The 18,654-nt window shown below is 39.9% G+C and overlaps 1 protein-coding gene across 8 annotated transcripts in view; it reads left to right on the plus strand.

Annotated features, from left to right (window-relative positions):
* Nucleotides 1–6,570: 6,570 nt before the first annotated feature.
* kmt2cb (lysine (K)-specific methyltransferase 2Cb) overlaps nt 6,571–18,654 on the plus strand; it is a 62,279-nt gene continuing 50,195 nt past the window's right edge. For 7 of the 8 annotated variants that reach the window (XM_069157394.1, XM_069157395.1, XM_069157398.1 and 4 more), the window contains exons 1-2: nt 6,571–7,412; nt 13,809–13,997. In XM_069157394.1, coding sequence (XP_069013495.1) covers nt 13,810–13,997 — 188 coding nt within the window. In that variant the 5' untranslated portion in view covers nt 6,571–7,412; nt 13,809. The remainder of the gene's footprint in view (nt 7,413–13,808; nt 13,998–18,654) is intronic. The other variant, XM_069157401.1, reaches the window with a different exon arrangement.

Consider the following 18,654-nt stretch of genomic DNA (forward strand, 5'->3'; position numbering starts at 1 on the left):
TATCCACTTTCCCAATTCTGCTTATTTAATGCACACCAATCAAAGAAAATCCTTTTGAGAAGTTTTGGTCTTCAAAGTTCACATTTTTGTTCTTTAATTAGACTGTAATGAAACCCGTCCCTGTTTAAAGGTAACAGTGATTCCACACTGCTTCAACTCCCAGTTAGCAGATGAAATTATGATGCAAATTTGTCTGTGAAATATTTAAACTCTTTGAAATGAAAGATTAAAACAGATTCCTTACCCTGGAGTCTTTTGAAGTTTGTGTACTCTCTGATTTTTAGCACTCACACTGAGCCTAGTTTCAACAACATACTGAAGTTTTGAAATGTGTTCTGAATGTAACGTTGGGAAATAATGATCTGGCTATATGCCGTGGACTGAATTCAACAATACCTGTTCTTCTGCAGACAAAGAGCTCGGCCAGCGTTTGGTTTCATGTTTCTTGTCTTTATTATAATATTATGAACTGGCAGCTGTCTGTCCTGTTGTTCTGCAACTGTCTATGCAGCTGCCTTTTACCCTATCATGAGTAGCCTTTGTACTTTGTTTCTAAAAGAGTCCTACAAGAATAATACAGAAAAACTGAAAAGCTCTGATGATACCAGCAGTAACATTCTTGTAGAAGGAAAAAAATGTATGATCTGACACGGTTGGTTTTTTTAGATGATGTGGAGTTTATGTGGTTTACATTTTTCAGTAATGATGTCTTTTACATATGTGGATTGTCTTGCATTGTAGTATTGCCTGCATCACATAACGATGTCAGCATTTGCATGTAATGATTGATAAACTGCATATATGGCATAAATTCAAATCACCAGGAAAATAGCCACCAACATAAACAGCCAATTATTTTGTAGGAATAAAATAGCAAATCCACAGCATTTCAAGACTCTACACCCACATGATGACTTGCCTAGCTAGCAAAGTGTAGACCATTAGTCTCAAAAAAGCCTATTTCATCTCGCAGTCACAGTATTCTCTTGAAAATGTGTCCTTAATGCTGATAGCTAAAGGGCATCAATTAAGCTCAACAACCAGGAAAGAGCTCCTCGAGCATTTATCCATTCAGCATGTAATTATGCTTTATTTTGCTGAAGTGACTTATTGTATTAAAGCGCATTTGTCTGCTAATAATTACACAAACCTAAATTATAGATTTAAATTGAATTAAATTGGGGAGATGCTGAGTTCAAATATGTCTTCCTCAAGATACCTGGTCATCAACCAACAAATGCAAAACTGTGGAAATGCTGAGTGACTGTTGGCATAGATGTGATTTTCGCTTAGTAAACACACTGAATTTGTAGCTTTCAACCAGGTTTATTGTAGCTCCACTAGCCATTACAACCAGACTGCACATATCATCCGACTGATAATATTTTACATTAATGAATAAGAAGCCTCTCGCATGTGGTAAAAAGTCAGAATGCATTTTTCGTGTTGAATTGTATTGGGCAACTTGATCTGATTACTGCATCCACTGTTGTATGAAATAGAGCCATGCTGCCCTCTGTCTGTAATATACCAAAATAGTTCTGTACACCAACTAATGAGCATTTTCTTTTTTTTATTTCTTCAATGTATACATTCAATGACATTATAAGCTGTTAAATCTTGCATTATAGTTTATATGTTTAATGTGGCGGTAAAGCAGATTCTTTATAAAATAAATGACTGCTGTATAGATCTACAGCTCCCTGCAAATACAAACTAGGAATTTATTTTGTAACATCTGTTTGAGGGATTTTGTTAACTTTACACACACCTAACTGTGTAATATGCATTTTTCATAGATGACATTTTGACATGTCACAGCATGTACTGTGAATAATCAAATCCACGATAGCTGAATTCTATTTACCTTTGGCTTCTGGGCCCTAGTATTGTTAATGCTGGCTTGCTTTCATGGCTTACTGGGACTAGAATTGAAATGAGCCATTGGTAATGTCATTAGGAATACCTGTGTGAAGTCAAACTGTGCTTTGAAAAAGGCCAAAAGGCAAATTTTTGACAGAAATTGAAATCTAATCTCTTTAAAATGGTTATAATTGACTTTCTAGTATAAAACATAAAGTCATTTTTTTTTCTGTTACTAATTTCATGGCAGAAGTACTCAGTCAATTCAAATCAATAATAGAGTTACCTCCATATTGATAACTATATCACTTGTCTGTGGAGTGATCTATATTAGGTTTTCACGTGTAAGAATTAGGCCTACAAGAGTATCAGTGATACAGCGCTAAACAGCAGCTTTGTCCGTTTCAGAGTAATTAGGTCAATGGTGGTTCGCGGTGTAAACATACACCGGTTCAAAGGTCATAATTTAGAAAGTGACACCGGTACGTGCCGGCTGTTGTCAGGAAATGCTGCTGACCACAAATGTGACTTTTGATGCCACAATGCACAGTCTAATACACATTAAACATTCAGTCTTAATAATTATTTGACTGCACAGGATTAAGTCTGAAAAGTTACTGTAAACATAAACATATTCTTCCCATATCATGAAATAATGGTTATGTTGAAGTTTGTAATTAATCACAATCCAAACCTAACTGCAACAAAAAATACTGTATTAAGCCTAATCCACAGATTTTCTTTTTCTTTTTTTTAAACGACCTATTACGCTTTTCCATACTTCAGTCATATTATATACAATGTTACAATGTGGGTTGTTCACATTACATATTCATTGTGTAGGATTTAAGAGGATCTATTATCAGAATTGGAAATATAATATCCAGCATTATGATGACATTGGTGTATAATACCCTGAAACTGAGAACCGGTATATTTTCATTATCTTATAATGAGTCCTTCATAGCTACAGCGACGGTCCTGAGGTCAGCTCATCACGGATTTCTTCATATGGTCATCTGCTCCAGCCACAACATGCCAAGACGTACAAGGACGCGTCCGTCCACGTTCAGTCTGTCTATAATACCAAAAGCAGTTATCCTCCAAAGAAGATATTCCAAGCCCACATGTGCACTCAGTGCCGAAAAAAAAAAAAAAGTGTCAGTGCTCCCCTTATTCACATGGTGATGTATGTGTCTCATCTGGTATCAGCAAATCATTAAGTTTTACATTCTTTATTTCTATGTGAATAACAGATTCTAGGAAATATTGCTGATCTTCACAACATACATTGATTTAATTAGGGGGACTACCATTTCAATTAGGCCTATTGGAGTAATAAGGGTAGGTCAGAGTTTAGGCTGTGTCTCAGTTTGCTTACTTGTGTACTCACACTTGCTATTTTGTGGACATAAGTGCAATCACTTATCAGTATGGCAACAGGCAGTGCGCCATATGAACATTCAGGTGTATTCATAACAGCAAAAAAATTGAGAATGTAACACTCAACACTTTTCACCCTCATCAGTGGCCATGATGGTTATGTAGCGGCTGACATATTTTCAACCTCCTGAAATGGGCAGAGGCTGCAGCTGTTGTGGAAAACATCACAAATAAAAGTTGTACACGTCAACGCAAGAGTGTTTCTTTTTCACTATGTGCCTCGATACTGCTGTTGCAAAAGCTATCAGCATGTTTATTGTGTACGTGAACAAGGGGTCACCAAACCTTTTTTCATTTTTAGGTAAAATGAAAAACAAAGCCAAGTAAGTGTAAGTGTGTCAAAAGAAGTACGGGAATAGAGACACAGTACGAGTACATAGCAGGACCATGTATGAAACACAAAAGAGCTTGACAGGAGAGCTTTAAATTTGAAAAGTAAACAGGAAGCCTACCAAACAGTGACATGACTTCTGTTGTCATGCAAACACAGGAGTTCATAGGAAATAGTATTTGTATAATAATAATAATAATAATAATAATAATTGTATTATCTGATTGAATATCTAATGACTTCAAAAGCTCTGCTGTTTCATAATCTGTCTCTATTCTTGTTCACTTTGTACCCTTCTGGTGCCAGGCCAACATTATTGTAGGGTTAATGTATGTTATTTAAACCAGCCACTAACAGAGAAAAGCAGGTAGGCATGAACGGAAACAGGTGAGCGTCATATAGTTCCTCCTGGGTAGTGTAGCCCAAGTTTATGTAGGGTCATCATGAATTACCCAGAAAACCAGACATAGAGAGAGAGAGAGAGAGAGAAGAAAAGAGTACCAACCCATTGTGATCACTACGTACACTTATTAATAGGGGTATAATTAGGACAAAATTTAAATCCACCGGTATGTGACACCATAAGCAGATAATGAGCGTGATATTTACCAAATGACCTGCTGTAATCTTTGTTGCTATGGATGTTCGTGTTGTCTATTGTCATATTCCCGACCGGATACAGGCTCAAGCATGCACGGGTGGATGTGAGGAGTTACCATCTCCAATCAAGGCCAGGAAATGATTTTACTTAGTGGTTGCAATAAATTTGGCGTCTTGGTTTCCACACCGGCAAGAGGACGAGGTATGAGCACTTGTTTCTGCCGCGCCGCAGGCTTCCTGGAAGTTGGCCAGTCAGAAGGGAGAAGGCCTTGTCGAAAGGGGGCTTTAAAGAGACAGGAACTAAACATACGGCTTGTTTCAGACAGGAGGGTGAACTGAGGGGCTGCATAAAGGGCCAGTACTGGATAAATTCGGATTTCTTGAACTGTGAATCATGCAATACTACTGCAGTGGAACTCCATAATAAAAAAAAAACATTAAAAAAACAAAAACCTGCATAGCAGGTCTTGCAAAATAGCCCCCTGAAATCACCCAAAAATGTACAAAGACTCTGTTACACTACAAGATGACATTTTTCAATCCTGCAGCCAAAAGTTCATCCTGCTTGCAGTACATGATATACTTACAAATAGTTAAATATATGCTTTGTATATAGCTACTGTATTTAAAAAAAAATGTCAAGTTTCACAGACATCATTACTCTTGTTTTTCTCTCTCAGTGCTCATTTCAATGCTTGGAAATGATATTAAATTTGTACTTGAAGAATGTTTTATTATTAGGACTTTGAACATGATACTCAGCCCATATGAATGATTATGCCACAAGTAAGGTTCCCTGTGTACACTTATTGACGTAACTGTGTGTCATCTCTATCCTCCCTTTTCTATCTTTTATTAATAAATAATGATTTTGTTATGACCACATTTCAGGGTTGTAGGTTGCCTCGTACGTGTCCCATCTGTGTCATAACATGTGTACTGTATGAGAAAAGAATGAGTGACAAATTAAAGGAAAGTGTCTTGTGACATCTAGCATCCACACATTGTACTGTTTGACAAATTAGATTTTTGATCATTTTAGGCAACCCATCTCGACTGAGCTCATTACTGCATGTGTTGGCCCACCACAACAGCTTCAATGCTTCTTCGTATATATTACACAGTTCTTTGTAACTCTGCTAGAGGGATGAACACCATTCTTCCAAAAGATATTCCCTCATTTGATGTGTCAATACTCGTGATGAGGACTATCGACGACAAAGCTCCCAAATATCCCATAGATCTGATCTGATGACTGTCAATGTCACATCTTTCTTATAGGCCTACTTTGCAAAAACCTTTTTTTTTTTTTTTTTTTTTTTTTTTTTTTTTTTTTTTTTATCCTTTATGGATTGAACTGCATTCAGGTTTTTGCTCTAATTTGCCACCTATCTGCATATCGCTATCTGATATATTTGAACTGGCTTCCGAATGATTCATGTCAATTTAAAATGCGCCGTGTCTTGTATGAGCCAGCAGGGGGAGCTCACAGTTTAGGAAAGCAGTGCCAAGGTTTACCATTTAAAGGAACAGGGCTGTGTTTATTTCCAGTTATTTTTCTGAGAGCTTCATTCGAAGAAACTCGGTTGCCTAAGTTGTAACTACAAGAGCCTAAATAAACAAAATCTACGTAAATACGTAAAACCCACTGGTTCCATTACAAATTATGTACAGCCGCTGAAAGCAGACCCCTGGGGGCTTTTCCGAAAGTTAACCCCTGCTTGTACAGTATGTCTGCCAGTTTGCACCTACCTTTACTTAACACCTAATGCAAAGCCTGCATTTGTATACGAGGGTGCGTGTGTACGTGTGAGGGGTGGGAAAGCAGGAAAGGAGACAGTGTTGTAGGGGAGCCTGCTCAGACCAGTTCATTTGGCACGGGTCTGAACCACCACCACCACCACCACCATTGCTTATTAAAGTTAATCAATCTTTGTGTGTCTCCCTGTTATGAGGAAGACCGCCGACTGCTGGATTCACCATAGCCGCTGACGAAGATTTGCACGAGCTGGAGGACCAGGTTCCCCTCCAACCCCGGCAAAAATCCAGGCTCCGGCTTTTGGAGACCTCCTTTGCCATTATTTTATTTACTAAATGCCCATATCCCTCCGCAGGGTCAGAGAGTATTTTGAAGAAATTGCAAAATAATTTACGTGCTATTTTCTATTACGTCGTTTTACCGACGTTTCGGGACTTGTCCCACGCTCGTCAAAACGCTCCTTTCTCGGCGAGCCGCACTCGTTTGAAAAGCTCTGCGCGCCGTAGTCGCGCCGGGAGAGGAGGGTCTAGTTTTCGAACAGCCCAGAGGGGGCTGCGCTTCGGTGCCACTTATCATTAGATATGGCCACCGTTACAGAGTACGCCGAAGCGTCATCTTCAACTTAATTCTTTTTGTGATATTTCGTGGTCAAAATTTTTTTATTTGCAGCTCGGTCAGCGCGGCCGGCGGGACGGTATTTCTCGGCAATCTAATGTGTGTTTTTACATGTCTTCGGAGGCGGGTGTTGCTGCGTGGCAGGCTGGCTGCGAGAGTCTCCTAACTGGCCGCTCGGTCCCGCAGCTTGTCGCAGCTGAAGAAAACAGAACCGGTTGCCAACCCGGCGGTCGGCTCCCAACATTTGCTCTGCGCGTCGCCGTGCTCCCCCCGAGGATCCGCGTTTAAAGTTTCGTTCAACGGAGTCTCGACTTTTGCAGCCGCTTTTGGATTTTTTTTTTTAATTTTTTTTTTTTGGGGGGGGGATTTTATTTTATTTTATTTTATTTTTTTTGGGGGGGGGCTTTTGATTTTTGTTTGTACGTTTAATGGTAAAAAAAATTGTTGGCCGTAGACTTGGGTGGCTAACGCCAACTAGCTATATAACCCGAACTCGTGCGACGACAGCTGTCATTGGAGAAAGGAAAGTGATCCCTGCAAATGCGTGTGCCAGCGAAGCGGCTTTCCGTGGGATTTACGTCGTCTGCTTTCCCGTCAAATGGGCGAAGTTGGGAATAACATTGCAACGCTGGAATATAATGATATGCGTTATGCATTTTTGAGAACTGCGGTGTTGCTTCATTGGAGAGAGGCTAGCTAGCTCAATTAGCTCGCTAGCTAGCTGGGTGATAAAAGTGCGACGTTTCATCCCCCAGTATTTCGGACATGAAGAGGATAACTCGCTGCTCATAGGGCTGGAAGGTAAGCCGCGGTGACGACTCGTGTCGTTTCTTGTGTTTTTTTTTGTTTTTTTTTTAATACATTTCTTTTTTTTGGGGGAATTCACCCATTTTCAAAGTGAGGCTGAGAGCCAACGTGATCCTCCTCCTCCTCCTCCTCCTCCTCTCCGGTCTTGGTGTCGGGGGTTTTGTCGCCGCCTCGGCTCTCATGACTCGAGACTATTCAACGGAGCGATCGACGAGATCTGCTTCACGGGTGTGTGTTTTTTTTTTTTTTTTGTATAATCAAGACGTGGAGGGGCTATAACGTTTTGTTTACCGGTTTAACGCGTTATTACGGAGGTGGAGGTGTAGGGAGAGAGAGGAGGGGAGGAGGAGGAAGGAGGAGGAAGGAGGGAGGTCGATTATCCCACACCCAGCTGACGTTAGTCGGCTTTATAACAAAGCAACACATCGTATGGGAACGGATCGTTTTCACTTTTTGTGTGTGTGTGTGTGTGTGTGTGGAGCATTGTAGTTTCCATTGGATAGACCGAGCCTTTGTGTGTGTGTGTGTTGGGCACAAATGCTCATCATCACCGCGGACCCCCGGACGAAGTTGGCTTAGCGGATAAGTGTTAGTTCAGGATACCGTTAAGTTTCGCCACCGTCTCCGGACCATTACGTGTAAGATTTATTAGAAGCACACGGGACAGACAAAAAAAAAAAAAAAGGCTGAAGAAGATCTTCGGTGTTTTGTTAAGTCGCAAGTACGATGAGTTGGCCAACTAAAAAAAAAAAAAAAAAAACCGCGACCGTAGATTAACCTGTTTGCTGCGTGAACCTCCTTTTCAAAGTTGTCCTCGCTGGATAAATAATGTCTTTCAAAATCTAATCCGACTATTATTGCCCCCCCTCCCCCTCCTCCCCCCCCCCCCTGCTGCGTGTGATCGATGGGTCGCGTTTTCGGACGTTGTCAGTGGTACTTTTTTTTTGTTTTTGTTTTTGTTTTTGTGTGTCTGTGGTCGCCGAAGAAAAAGGCGACAAGAGTTCAACACAACAGGCTAGCTGTCGTTAGCTGGATGCAACACCGCTTTGTGCCCAAAGCTGGAGTTAACAAAAGCTAACGCTAGCGTGTTTTCAATTGTTGCCGGTGGTGGTCGTGACTGCCCGGTCGGTCACCGGATCCCTAACCTCGGATGCCCCGTCGAGTCAACGGTGTTCGCATCACATTCAGTTAAGGCTCACCTGGTTGTTAATCTGCTTATATTAAAAAAAAAACCAAAATGTTTCATTTATCTCCGTGTATTGTTTTGGAGGAACAAGTGAGAGCACCTATTTCTTTTCTAAAGGTTGCGTTTTTGGTGTCGGACCGCCATCTGTCCACTGAGATGGGAGGCTGGCGGAGGATATTATCCAAAACAATATAACCAGAAACCAGTAGTTAAAGGTGGTGTCTGTCAAATGGAGTTGTTTTCTGGGTCACTGATAGAAAATGCCTCAATAATCATTTTAATCATTTCAGCCCTCACTATGTCCTTAAAACCCCACTAGGCATGACGAGCCACCGGTAATTGTTCATTAGAGGAGTATTGAAAGCATATGTTTTTTTTTAATGTGGGGCCAAACAATACATTGCGTCTGCATCGACATTGTATTGTACAGATGTGCAATATGCCACACTGCAAAGTATACCGTGCATTGAAACAAACTATGCTCAGCATGGTTTACAGTGTTACTGACCTGAAACCGAGCAAAGTTGACTTTCTCATCATAATGCCAATATGTTGTTTGATGTGATTGCCTTGTGATACAAAACAAAACCACAGTGGTTTGTGTGGACGTTTGCGTCTACCTTTCTGAGGAGGAATCACCATTGATCACTACTGGTGGAAACACAGCATAGCAGGAACATTTCAGCTTGTGCAACACTTGGAACAGACAAAATACAGACTGGTCACAAATTTAAAATAATTAAAAATATTTTTCAGGTGTCTGATAGTAACCCATCACTACCACCAGTAGGTTGCAGTAATGCACCAAAAAACTGTTTATCCAACCACCTTTATGCAAAAAAAAAAAAAGGAGAAGAACAACCGACCAGGTGCTGGTATGTTTTGTGGCACTGTGAATGCTGCTACACAAGCTGGAGAAAATTGCAAGGACTAGTAAAGCTGTCAAAATGTTCACTGTGGAACTCCTTTAATAAATCAACAAAAATGAGATGCAGTGAAAAGTGCCAGGTAAAGCTAATGAATAATTCTAACAGCTACGGACAGTTATTTGAACTTCCACATCCACAGGTCCACAATCAATGGGTAGCTTTGTCCCCAAACCAAATAGGTTTGATTTTAGACAGCAAATACTGGCCTTCATCTTAAATATAATGGCTAAAGACATGCATCCCATTAGCTTTATCTACGGTAAAGGGTTTCTGAAGTTTGATGGGATTTGTTAAGCCTGAGATGGTGTGAATAATTCTCTTACTGTGTGTGTGTGTGTGTGTGTGTGTGTGTGTGTACACTAGATTGTGCAGAGCGCAAATACTGCTTTTCCTTGAAATGCCCATTCCCAATCACAAGTTGTGTTATGTGCACAAATCAACCCAGCTGATCATTAAAATAACAATTGAAGGAATATGTTTTGGAAGAATGGTGTTCGTTCCTTCAATGGGGATCCAGAAACTTAGAGAATCTATGCCGAGGAGCGTTGCTGCAGTTATGCATGTTTTACAATGTTAATGTTGGTGTTTACTTTAATTTAACACATCTATGGCTTCACCTTACAGTAGTGAGCTTTTCACGATAGAGCCCGATTGCACAAAAACTGTCGGAAATCCATGGAAAATAGTCAATGGTCAACATTGGGTTTTGGTTTTAATTACTAAATGTGTCAAAGTTTTACAGGGTAAATTCCATTGTGGAAAAGAAATCAGATGTTTTTTTCCACCAACTATAGAACCGGTGGCAAAAAAAAACTATATCCTGTTTTGTTTTTTTCCCCGACAGCAATCACTCACTCACTCACCGGGTAAACAAAAATACTTAATTGCATAATGACTTGTGTGAAGCATAGAGCATCACAATTGGCTGCACTGTGTCATTTCCATGTTATTTCAGTCACACTGCTAAACAGGTTGGGTGGGAAATAACACAAACTTTTTTTTTTTTTCCCCCTCATATAGTCTAATGAAAATAGGCCCGTCAACGTTTCAGACATCTGTTTGAAACGGGGTATATGAGGGTTATGGAGTGGAATGATTTTGCCCCAGTTGCCCCAAAAGAAGTGTGGTTTTAAAAATTAAAAATAAAAGTTTTTTCTTACTCTGTTCACCTCCATTTAATGAGAAAACTGTAATGACATTCAACTCTGATACTATTTGTACCCTCTATTTGTGGTAATATGACTGTTTAGGTGGGTTTTTATAGCTCTATGCCGGCGATAGCCTTTGGCCAGACGCTCCCTTGGACTCGAGGATGAACTGATTTAGATTTTGGTGGTCAAACATGGAGCTGCAACAATCAGTCACTTAAGCAATTAGTTAATTGACATTTTTTAATCCAAAAGGTCATCTTCACTGTGGCATCATAGTATTTTGAATAAACCCTTTTCTGGCCTTATTTAATGCTATAACTCAGTGGCAGAAGGGGAGATTGTGACCATAATCCACTTTTGGTTGGAAACTGAATTGGTGACTGTAATCTCGGGAGCCCACTTTGAAACTGTGGGGATTGTATATATATATATTGCACTGTCAGGTTAAAGATGTGAGTGAAGCATCCACATTTTAGATATTGAAGCTTCTTTGCAGCAACATCCATAATTAAAGTATTGTCTACTGTCATGGCAACAACTTTCTGTTCTATCAGAATCAGCTGTATTGGCTAAGCATGAACACATATAAGGAATTTGACTTTTGTTTAGTCTCTATGAATTTATGCATCATTACAGTAGACATACAGCAGCAAAAGAATAACAAAATGTAACAATTCAAGGCAAATCATTTTTTTCTTATATATTCTTAAGCATGCATTTTTTTTTTTTTTTATTGAATACCTTCAACGTGTTCTACAGATAAATCTGGACTGACATGGAAGTAAACTGCAATTTGTCTGATTTGCAGAGGCCTACTACCATGAAGCAGTAATTGTAGTTACTGCATCATTTACGTGCAAACAATCAATGGATATTTTTCTCCAACTAGGGTTGGGCAATAAACTGGCATTTGATCATTTCTACAGCGAACCATCGTGACAGACAATGACATCGGGGCGTGGATTAATCTATTCATTTAGGTACACATTTATCACTGCATCACAACAATAAATTATAAGCTTTGTCTTTTTTTGCCACTTCCCATATACATATACATAGTAATTTCTTAACACTTTATGTAAATGACTGAAGATTCAAACAGTGTCTCCATCCTCCACAGCTGGTTGAAAAGCTCCGAGATGTCCTTACTGCTCCTCGGCATAAATTGTAGCTCACTACAATCAGCAAAATGGATCTACACAAAATTTGTGAACTATGCTTTGAACGGAGGACTGCATAATTTATTTTTTATTGTAAAATGTGGATCATAATATACATACATCTAGAGCTACATTCATACTGCTCACCCTGCTTTGTGCCAATCGGCACTCGGGTATGTCCGTCCTGATTGCAGCAACACCATTGCTGCTTCACTCTGGCTCTCCCATCTACTTACTATGTTAGTTTATCTGGGATGGATTGTCCATCAGTCTGACCAGAGCTCCAACTGTAAGAGCCATCTGACTTGCAGTGACTCTTATTTTCCACTAGGCTTTTTCTTTGTTTGACATGTCTGAAAGTTAATGAACAGAAGTCAAATATCTATCTGTCCATTTTCTATGCCTGCTTTGTCATGAGATTTGGGGGGCCTGGAGCCTGTCACAGCTAACTTTGGGAAAAGTTAGGGTTATTACATTTCATTTAGCTGATGCTTTTATCCAAAGCGACTTACAACACACTGATGGTTCACCATCAGGGGGCAATTTAGGGTTCAGTGTCTTGCTCAAGGACACTTAGGCATGTGGACGGGAGGAGCTGGGGATTGAGCCACCAACCTTCCGATTAGCGTGCAACCCACTCTACCGACTGAGCCACAGCCTCCCCAAGGGTTCATCCTGGACAGGTCGGCAGTCCATCACGGGGCCAACACAGAAAGTCAGACATTCATTCACACTCGCAGCCAATTTAGAATCACCAATTAATGCTCGTCTTTGGGCTGTGGGAGGAAGCTGAGGCACCTGAAGCACAAAACCCATGCAGGCACAGAAAGAGAACGTGAACTCCACACAGAAAGGCCCCAGATGACAACATACTAAATGTTCACTGAAGTTGAAACATTTTTGTCAGCGTGTCTTTGCTTTATACACTTCTCGTTTGGGTGACGTGGGGTAAAGAATATCTTTTGTAAAGTTTTCATAGCACAACATCACTACATATACTGATATAGTTACACTGATCAAAATTGTATGGAGAAACTCACTTTAGGTGAAATAAACAGACTATCCAGTGACATAAATATTTAAGCCAAGAGTATGTCATCACATTCAAGCTCAATCCAGACAATTCAATATTCCCATAAATGTTTGCTGATTTTTAAAAACATTTTTTTGACCTTACTGATCATAGCCTCACAAAATTTCAGCTGTCCCGTTTTTATTTCACCCATCTTTGCTTTGACGATCCTAAAATGAGTCTTTAATTTATTTACCTTTGTTTCTCCACTGTAGTCATACCACCTCTAAATTTCACTTCACGTTGTTAATTCCAACTATAGGGCAGCATTCAGAATGTTTACCATTGAGTGGTTTGTAGTAGGTTTTCTTCTAGTGGGTGGGCTGCAGCAAATAGAAAATGCGGAGTGGCTGGATGCGGAGTGATTACAGATTGCTTTGAATAAGAAGTGGAATCGCTCCTACTGCACTCAGCTCACATTGTGCAAAAGCTAAGTTGAACATCTTATCTGCTTTAGAGTTAAACAATTTTCAGGTGTTGCATCAAAAAACAACAACAGTAGTTGGTGGATAAAATGTAAAGCACCCTGGGCATAAAAACAAAATACTAAGAAAGAGATGCAGTTTTGTAAATATTTATCAGAATTGATCGCAAATGAAGTATACATTAACACAGAAGCTTTTGATCAAGCTACATTCTACCTCAATTCTTGTAGACACTACACCCAATTTGTTCTGAATCTTAGAGCTAAATTAAACATGTTTAAAACATGTATGGACATCTAGATATCTCAGTGAAATACCTTTATGTATTTTCCTTTTCTCTGTCCACTAATTGAACACCTGCAAATATAGATTCAAATTGGGTACAAGTCAGCGGTTTCCCTCTTTATCATGTTTTGGTTACCGGACTTACAGCACTTACAATGATCTGATCTTTCTTATTATTTTAGAATGTCATCAGAGGATAAGACTGTGGAACCCTCTGACCAGGGACCCTCACCGCCCTCCAGCACTGTAGGGGCCACGTCCACAGGAAGCCCTGCCCAGGCAGACAAGCGACCACGTGGCAGGCCGCGCAAGGATGCTGCTGCCATCCTACCCCAGGCACCACCCTTACCCACGTCTAAGAACAGAAAGAAGTAGGTTTTTACCCCTGACAATTCAAAGAAATTATTGCTATCGCTTGAATTGACGGTAGCAATTTTATGGTGCCGCTAATATAATGTAGAATTTGAATTAGATTACTTCTTAAGATCAGCAAAGGTCTCGCGGTCAAGTGGCAGGTCCATTACACTTTGTTCACACCACTGGGAGTGTCGACAGGGTGATAAGGAAATGACAGTGGTGCATCTGACCCATCGATGGCACAGTCATGTGGATTCGTGACACTCCCTTTGACACGTGAAAGTTGTAACCTTTTAAATATTCTCAGTTTAGAGTAAAAGGATGCAGAACCTGGTGCATAAACCAGAATGAAATCACAGACAGATATTGACAAATATTGTGACAAACAAACAGTTCTGGTCAGTTGTTCAGATATCAATCTAAATCAGTGGATGGGACGATCTTGCTTTCCATTGCGGTGTTTGTCCTCTATACCCTATCTGTTGTCAATTTGAAAATTCCATCATGTGTTACTACTTATTGAATCCCTCTGTAAGCAAACTGAGTCATGATGCCTGCCTGGTTATGAGGCAGCACCAAAAGCTTACCATGCAATCTGGAAACTACCAAAAGAAGTTATCTTTTTATAAATGGAAAACATGCCCTCAGTCTTCTAAATATCTCAAAATGAATGTAACCTAGATTATTGTACAGTATATGGCATATTTAATTTGTTCTAAAACTACAGAATATTTTGGGGGGGTTTATAGCATCACTGAAAACGTTGCTTCTTCAAACCTACTGATGAAGTGGCAGTTTAGCTAGCAGCAGATATTTGAATAAAGGCTGTGGTTTGAGTGATTCAAAATCTTTGTCATATAAGTGCTTTAGCAGCATGATTTCAGGTAATTCCAGCGCAGATAGTTCTTATGGAGCACTGTACTCCGTGCATTGCCCCTCTGTGACTTGCATAACAACATACAATGCAGTTTAGAGCTGCTATGCAAAATAATGCCTGTGAGGTTCTTAAATCTCTCCTTAGTCTGTCCTCTCAATCAATCTTAATACTCTGCTCCCAATGGATCGTTTAATCTGCAAGCATCCAGACGATGTGTTAATGCCACAGTGGAAGGATGACCCGGGACAGACTTGAATTGCTTCATGTTGACGAACCATCAGCAGAAATGTGCTCAGTTTATTTATGTTGTTGTAATTACCAATGTCATCATGGTCAGAATCAAGATTGCACTTGCTCATATCATCGAACATATTTGATAAAGCTACCGATTAGGCAGCTGATTATCACAGTTATTTAGCTGATAATTCACAATGACATATCCCATCTCATATTTCATTGAATTAAATCCAAAGCACCTCCAGCAGAGTTCAGTTCATAAAACCTCGTTCTCCACCAACACACTGATCAGAGCTTTGTGGGCTTTCAGCCAATTCAGTCTCCCTAATTTCTAAAAACACAATTGGTCATAAAAACTATAGACTAAATATGGGAGCTGATCCTCTGGGTTAAAACTACAATTTTTTTTTAGTTTATAAACTATAATAACTATAATAATGTTGATACATTGTGCCCAATCACAGAGCTGTGAATTATCCTCTTCAAATAATCCTCTATTTCGACCAATCAGCTTCCTTCTCTTTACTATTAATATTAAAATGTCCAGTGTTAAAAAAAGGCAATTTGCTTGTGACAAAGGAAGATGTGTCAGAAATTGTTCTTTTACACCTGGTTATTGGAATTTACTAGATTTGCCCACGCTCCATCTGTTAGTGAGTCCATTTCAGAGCAGCATGATCCGTGTCAGGTTTTCCAGGCAGCACCCTGTGAGCTGGGACTACTTACCAAAGCATTATTTTCACCTTTTTTTTTTTTCTTTTTTTTTTTTCCTCTCTCTCTCTCTCTCTCTCTCTCTCTCTCTCTCTCTCCCTCTCTCTCTGTGGTGGGACTGTGTGTGTGTGTGTGTGTGTGTGTGTGTGTGGAAGGGGGGGGTAAGTTGTGCAGGGTATGGGGTTGAATGTTAGTCTTGAGCATTTGTCAGTGAAATAACGGGCTGTCTGAATGCTGAAATTTGATGCCTGAATGTTGTGTAGCAGTCTCTGTGAAGACGTCACCACCGCGTCGTCTTGTGTGTGTGTGTGTTTGTGTGTGTGTGTGTGTGTACACACACTAGATTGTGATCATAGATGAAAATTTCACACAGCTAATTTCTGCATTCGGATTTGCTTCCTGCAGTCTGAAACCCACTTAAGTGTAATTTGCTCTAAACGTGTTTGGTATGAACTTGAAAAGAAAAGCCTGTGAGATAGAAGGTGTGGAATTTACCAGATTTAAGCACGATATATGGCCTATCGCTTGTTGCTCTGCTATAGCTGTAAAGATGCTTAGCTGGGTCTTCATGGATATTTGTTTAGCTTTACATGTATTCTTGTCAGGCTGATCAAGTATAGTTTCGAATATGTATGTAATTTCAGTTGTCTGATTTTTTTTTTTTTACTTGGTCCTATTTGTACAAGCTCCTTGTCTCATAAATAGTAGTACATTAACAAGTACTTCAATGGATAATAAGAAATGTAATCACAGTTAATTTGGACCATTTTAGACAAATGTTTAACAAATTAATAGACTATATTTTGGTCAGGTATCCTTTAAAATTCTGTTTGTCAGTGCAGTGCAGATGTTGCAGTTTATTTTCTAATCTCACAATCAGCCTTCAATTACAATTATTATTCTTGGAAAAGATATTGTTCCTCATGACAGTATAAATTTAGATTAGGGCTACAGCTAACAGTTATTTGCATTATTGACTCACCTGTAAATTAAGCTGCTATCTCAATGCATCTAATAGTTGTCTAATCATAGTTGTGTCTATAAAATGTCATTAAATAGTGAAACAAAATGTGTAGCAGGTTTTGCTTGACTAAGTCCAAACCCCAGATTTATTAAGTGTACTATTATATCTGACAAGGAAAAGCATCAGGTAACTACATTCGAGAAACTGAAAACTGGAAATGTATGACATTTTTTGTTGTTGATTAATTTTCTGTCAATGGACTAATCAATTTATTGACTAATCCTTTCAGCTCGTTTTAAGATTCTGCCATGTAGAAATCGCATTGTGATCCCAAACGGCACAAAATAGCACATCCGCGGCCCGTTAATGTGTCAGAGCAGTTGTCTTTTAAAATTAGGTTGTTTCCACCCGATTAAGATAGTAATGTTTGAGTCAAGCTTACAGGTAATTATGTTTTTAGCTGAGGTTTGCCAGAGGCCTCTTCTGTCATTTTTGTGTTTTAGGTTTGTTCCCTATGGAAGTCATTTAGAGGGAGGGGTTGATTTGGCGTCCAGCCATTTCGCTCTCCAGTGGCACCGAAAATTACCCCTCCCACCCCCCACCTTCCTCCCTCACTTCCAACCCCCTGTATTCCCCTGAGTACCCCAGAGACACGCTGCTCTCATTTGAGCTGTGTTTGCCCTCCTCACTTAGCATGCTAACAGATGATGTTGCTCTTTAATTTGTAACCATGACAATTATCCCCTCCACATGCCGCCTCCAAGATTAGGTTAACCGAGCTCCCATTGGAGGATGCTGACACTGACAGATCTTTCCATACTGTATGAAAAAGAGGGGTGTATGTGTTGACGTATGTGCGCATCTGCATAAGCTGGCACACAGGCATGTGGTTGGAAATGTACATGGTTGTCTGGTTTGCTGACGGGGCACATTCAGTGAGATATGAAAAGGGTTGCACTTTGTTTGTAGTGGCGGAAAAAAAATAAAAATCTGTCTTCAGTATATATGACATCTTTAAAGATTTGAGACGGGAAATAGAGAAAAGGCTAAGAGGAGATTTAACATGGCACTCCAGAGAGAACGAGCACATCTTGAAAACGAGCTGTGACGAGATTTATTTTGGGGGAAACTTGGGCAATCCAATACTTGAAACAATGGAGAGAAATGGTGAGGGTCTTTAACGAGAGTGTAATTGTATTGACCAAATGAGTGGGTCGGAACATTTCTGAAATGGCAAAGCTTGTGCCGAGACCTTTGCCTCAATAATGTCTTGACAAAATAACAAAAGTTTTACTTCAACTATCAAGACAAATTGCAGCACAGCAATAAATTGTTGCTTATAATCTCAACTAGACCCTTCTGAAAATGATCGTTGAATACAATAGGGCTGTATGAGACAAAAAATGTGAGTATTTGTGTTCGCCACCACTAGCGGGGTCTCTCATTACTCCCTTCCGCCCAACCCCACCGAATGGAAACGTCAGTTGTCAAAGTAGACTGCTAGGTGTGCGCCGGTTTGCCGTACGAGTACGTGCGGAGGCTGGTGCGGGGTCCCTGCCCAGTGACACCTGGCCTCGGCCCTCCACTTGGAACCTTAAACTCAGTGTGTGGAAACAACTGCTTGAATGGAGCAATCTTAGTCAGTTATTTGACAACTGTTTTCAGGGCACACTCTTAGAATAGGATGACTTATTTTCCATTAGCCAGTAGGAAATTAAGTAGAGCACTGACCTTTGCGCACACTTGTTTTCCTGAAAACATCACCTTTTTACTCATGTACATGCATATAATTACTGTAAGTGTGTTTAGCAAAGGCAAAATATGCTTTATTTTTTTAAATCCAAGTGCCGTAAGTACACGCAAATCGGCTACAGCGGCTTGT

This window comes from Embiotoca jacksoni, unplaced genomic scaffold, assembly GCF_022577435.1.
Source record: "Embiotoca jacksoni isolate LCO1_2020_lvr unplaced genomic scaffold, fEmbJac1.0.p SCAF_22, whole genome shotgun sequence".
NCBI classification, from domain to species: Eukaryota; Metazoa; Chordata; class Actinopteri; family Embiotocidae; genus Embiotoca; species Embiotoca jacksoni.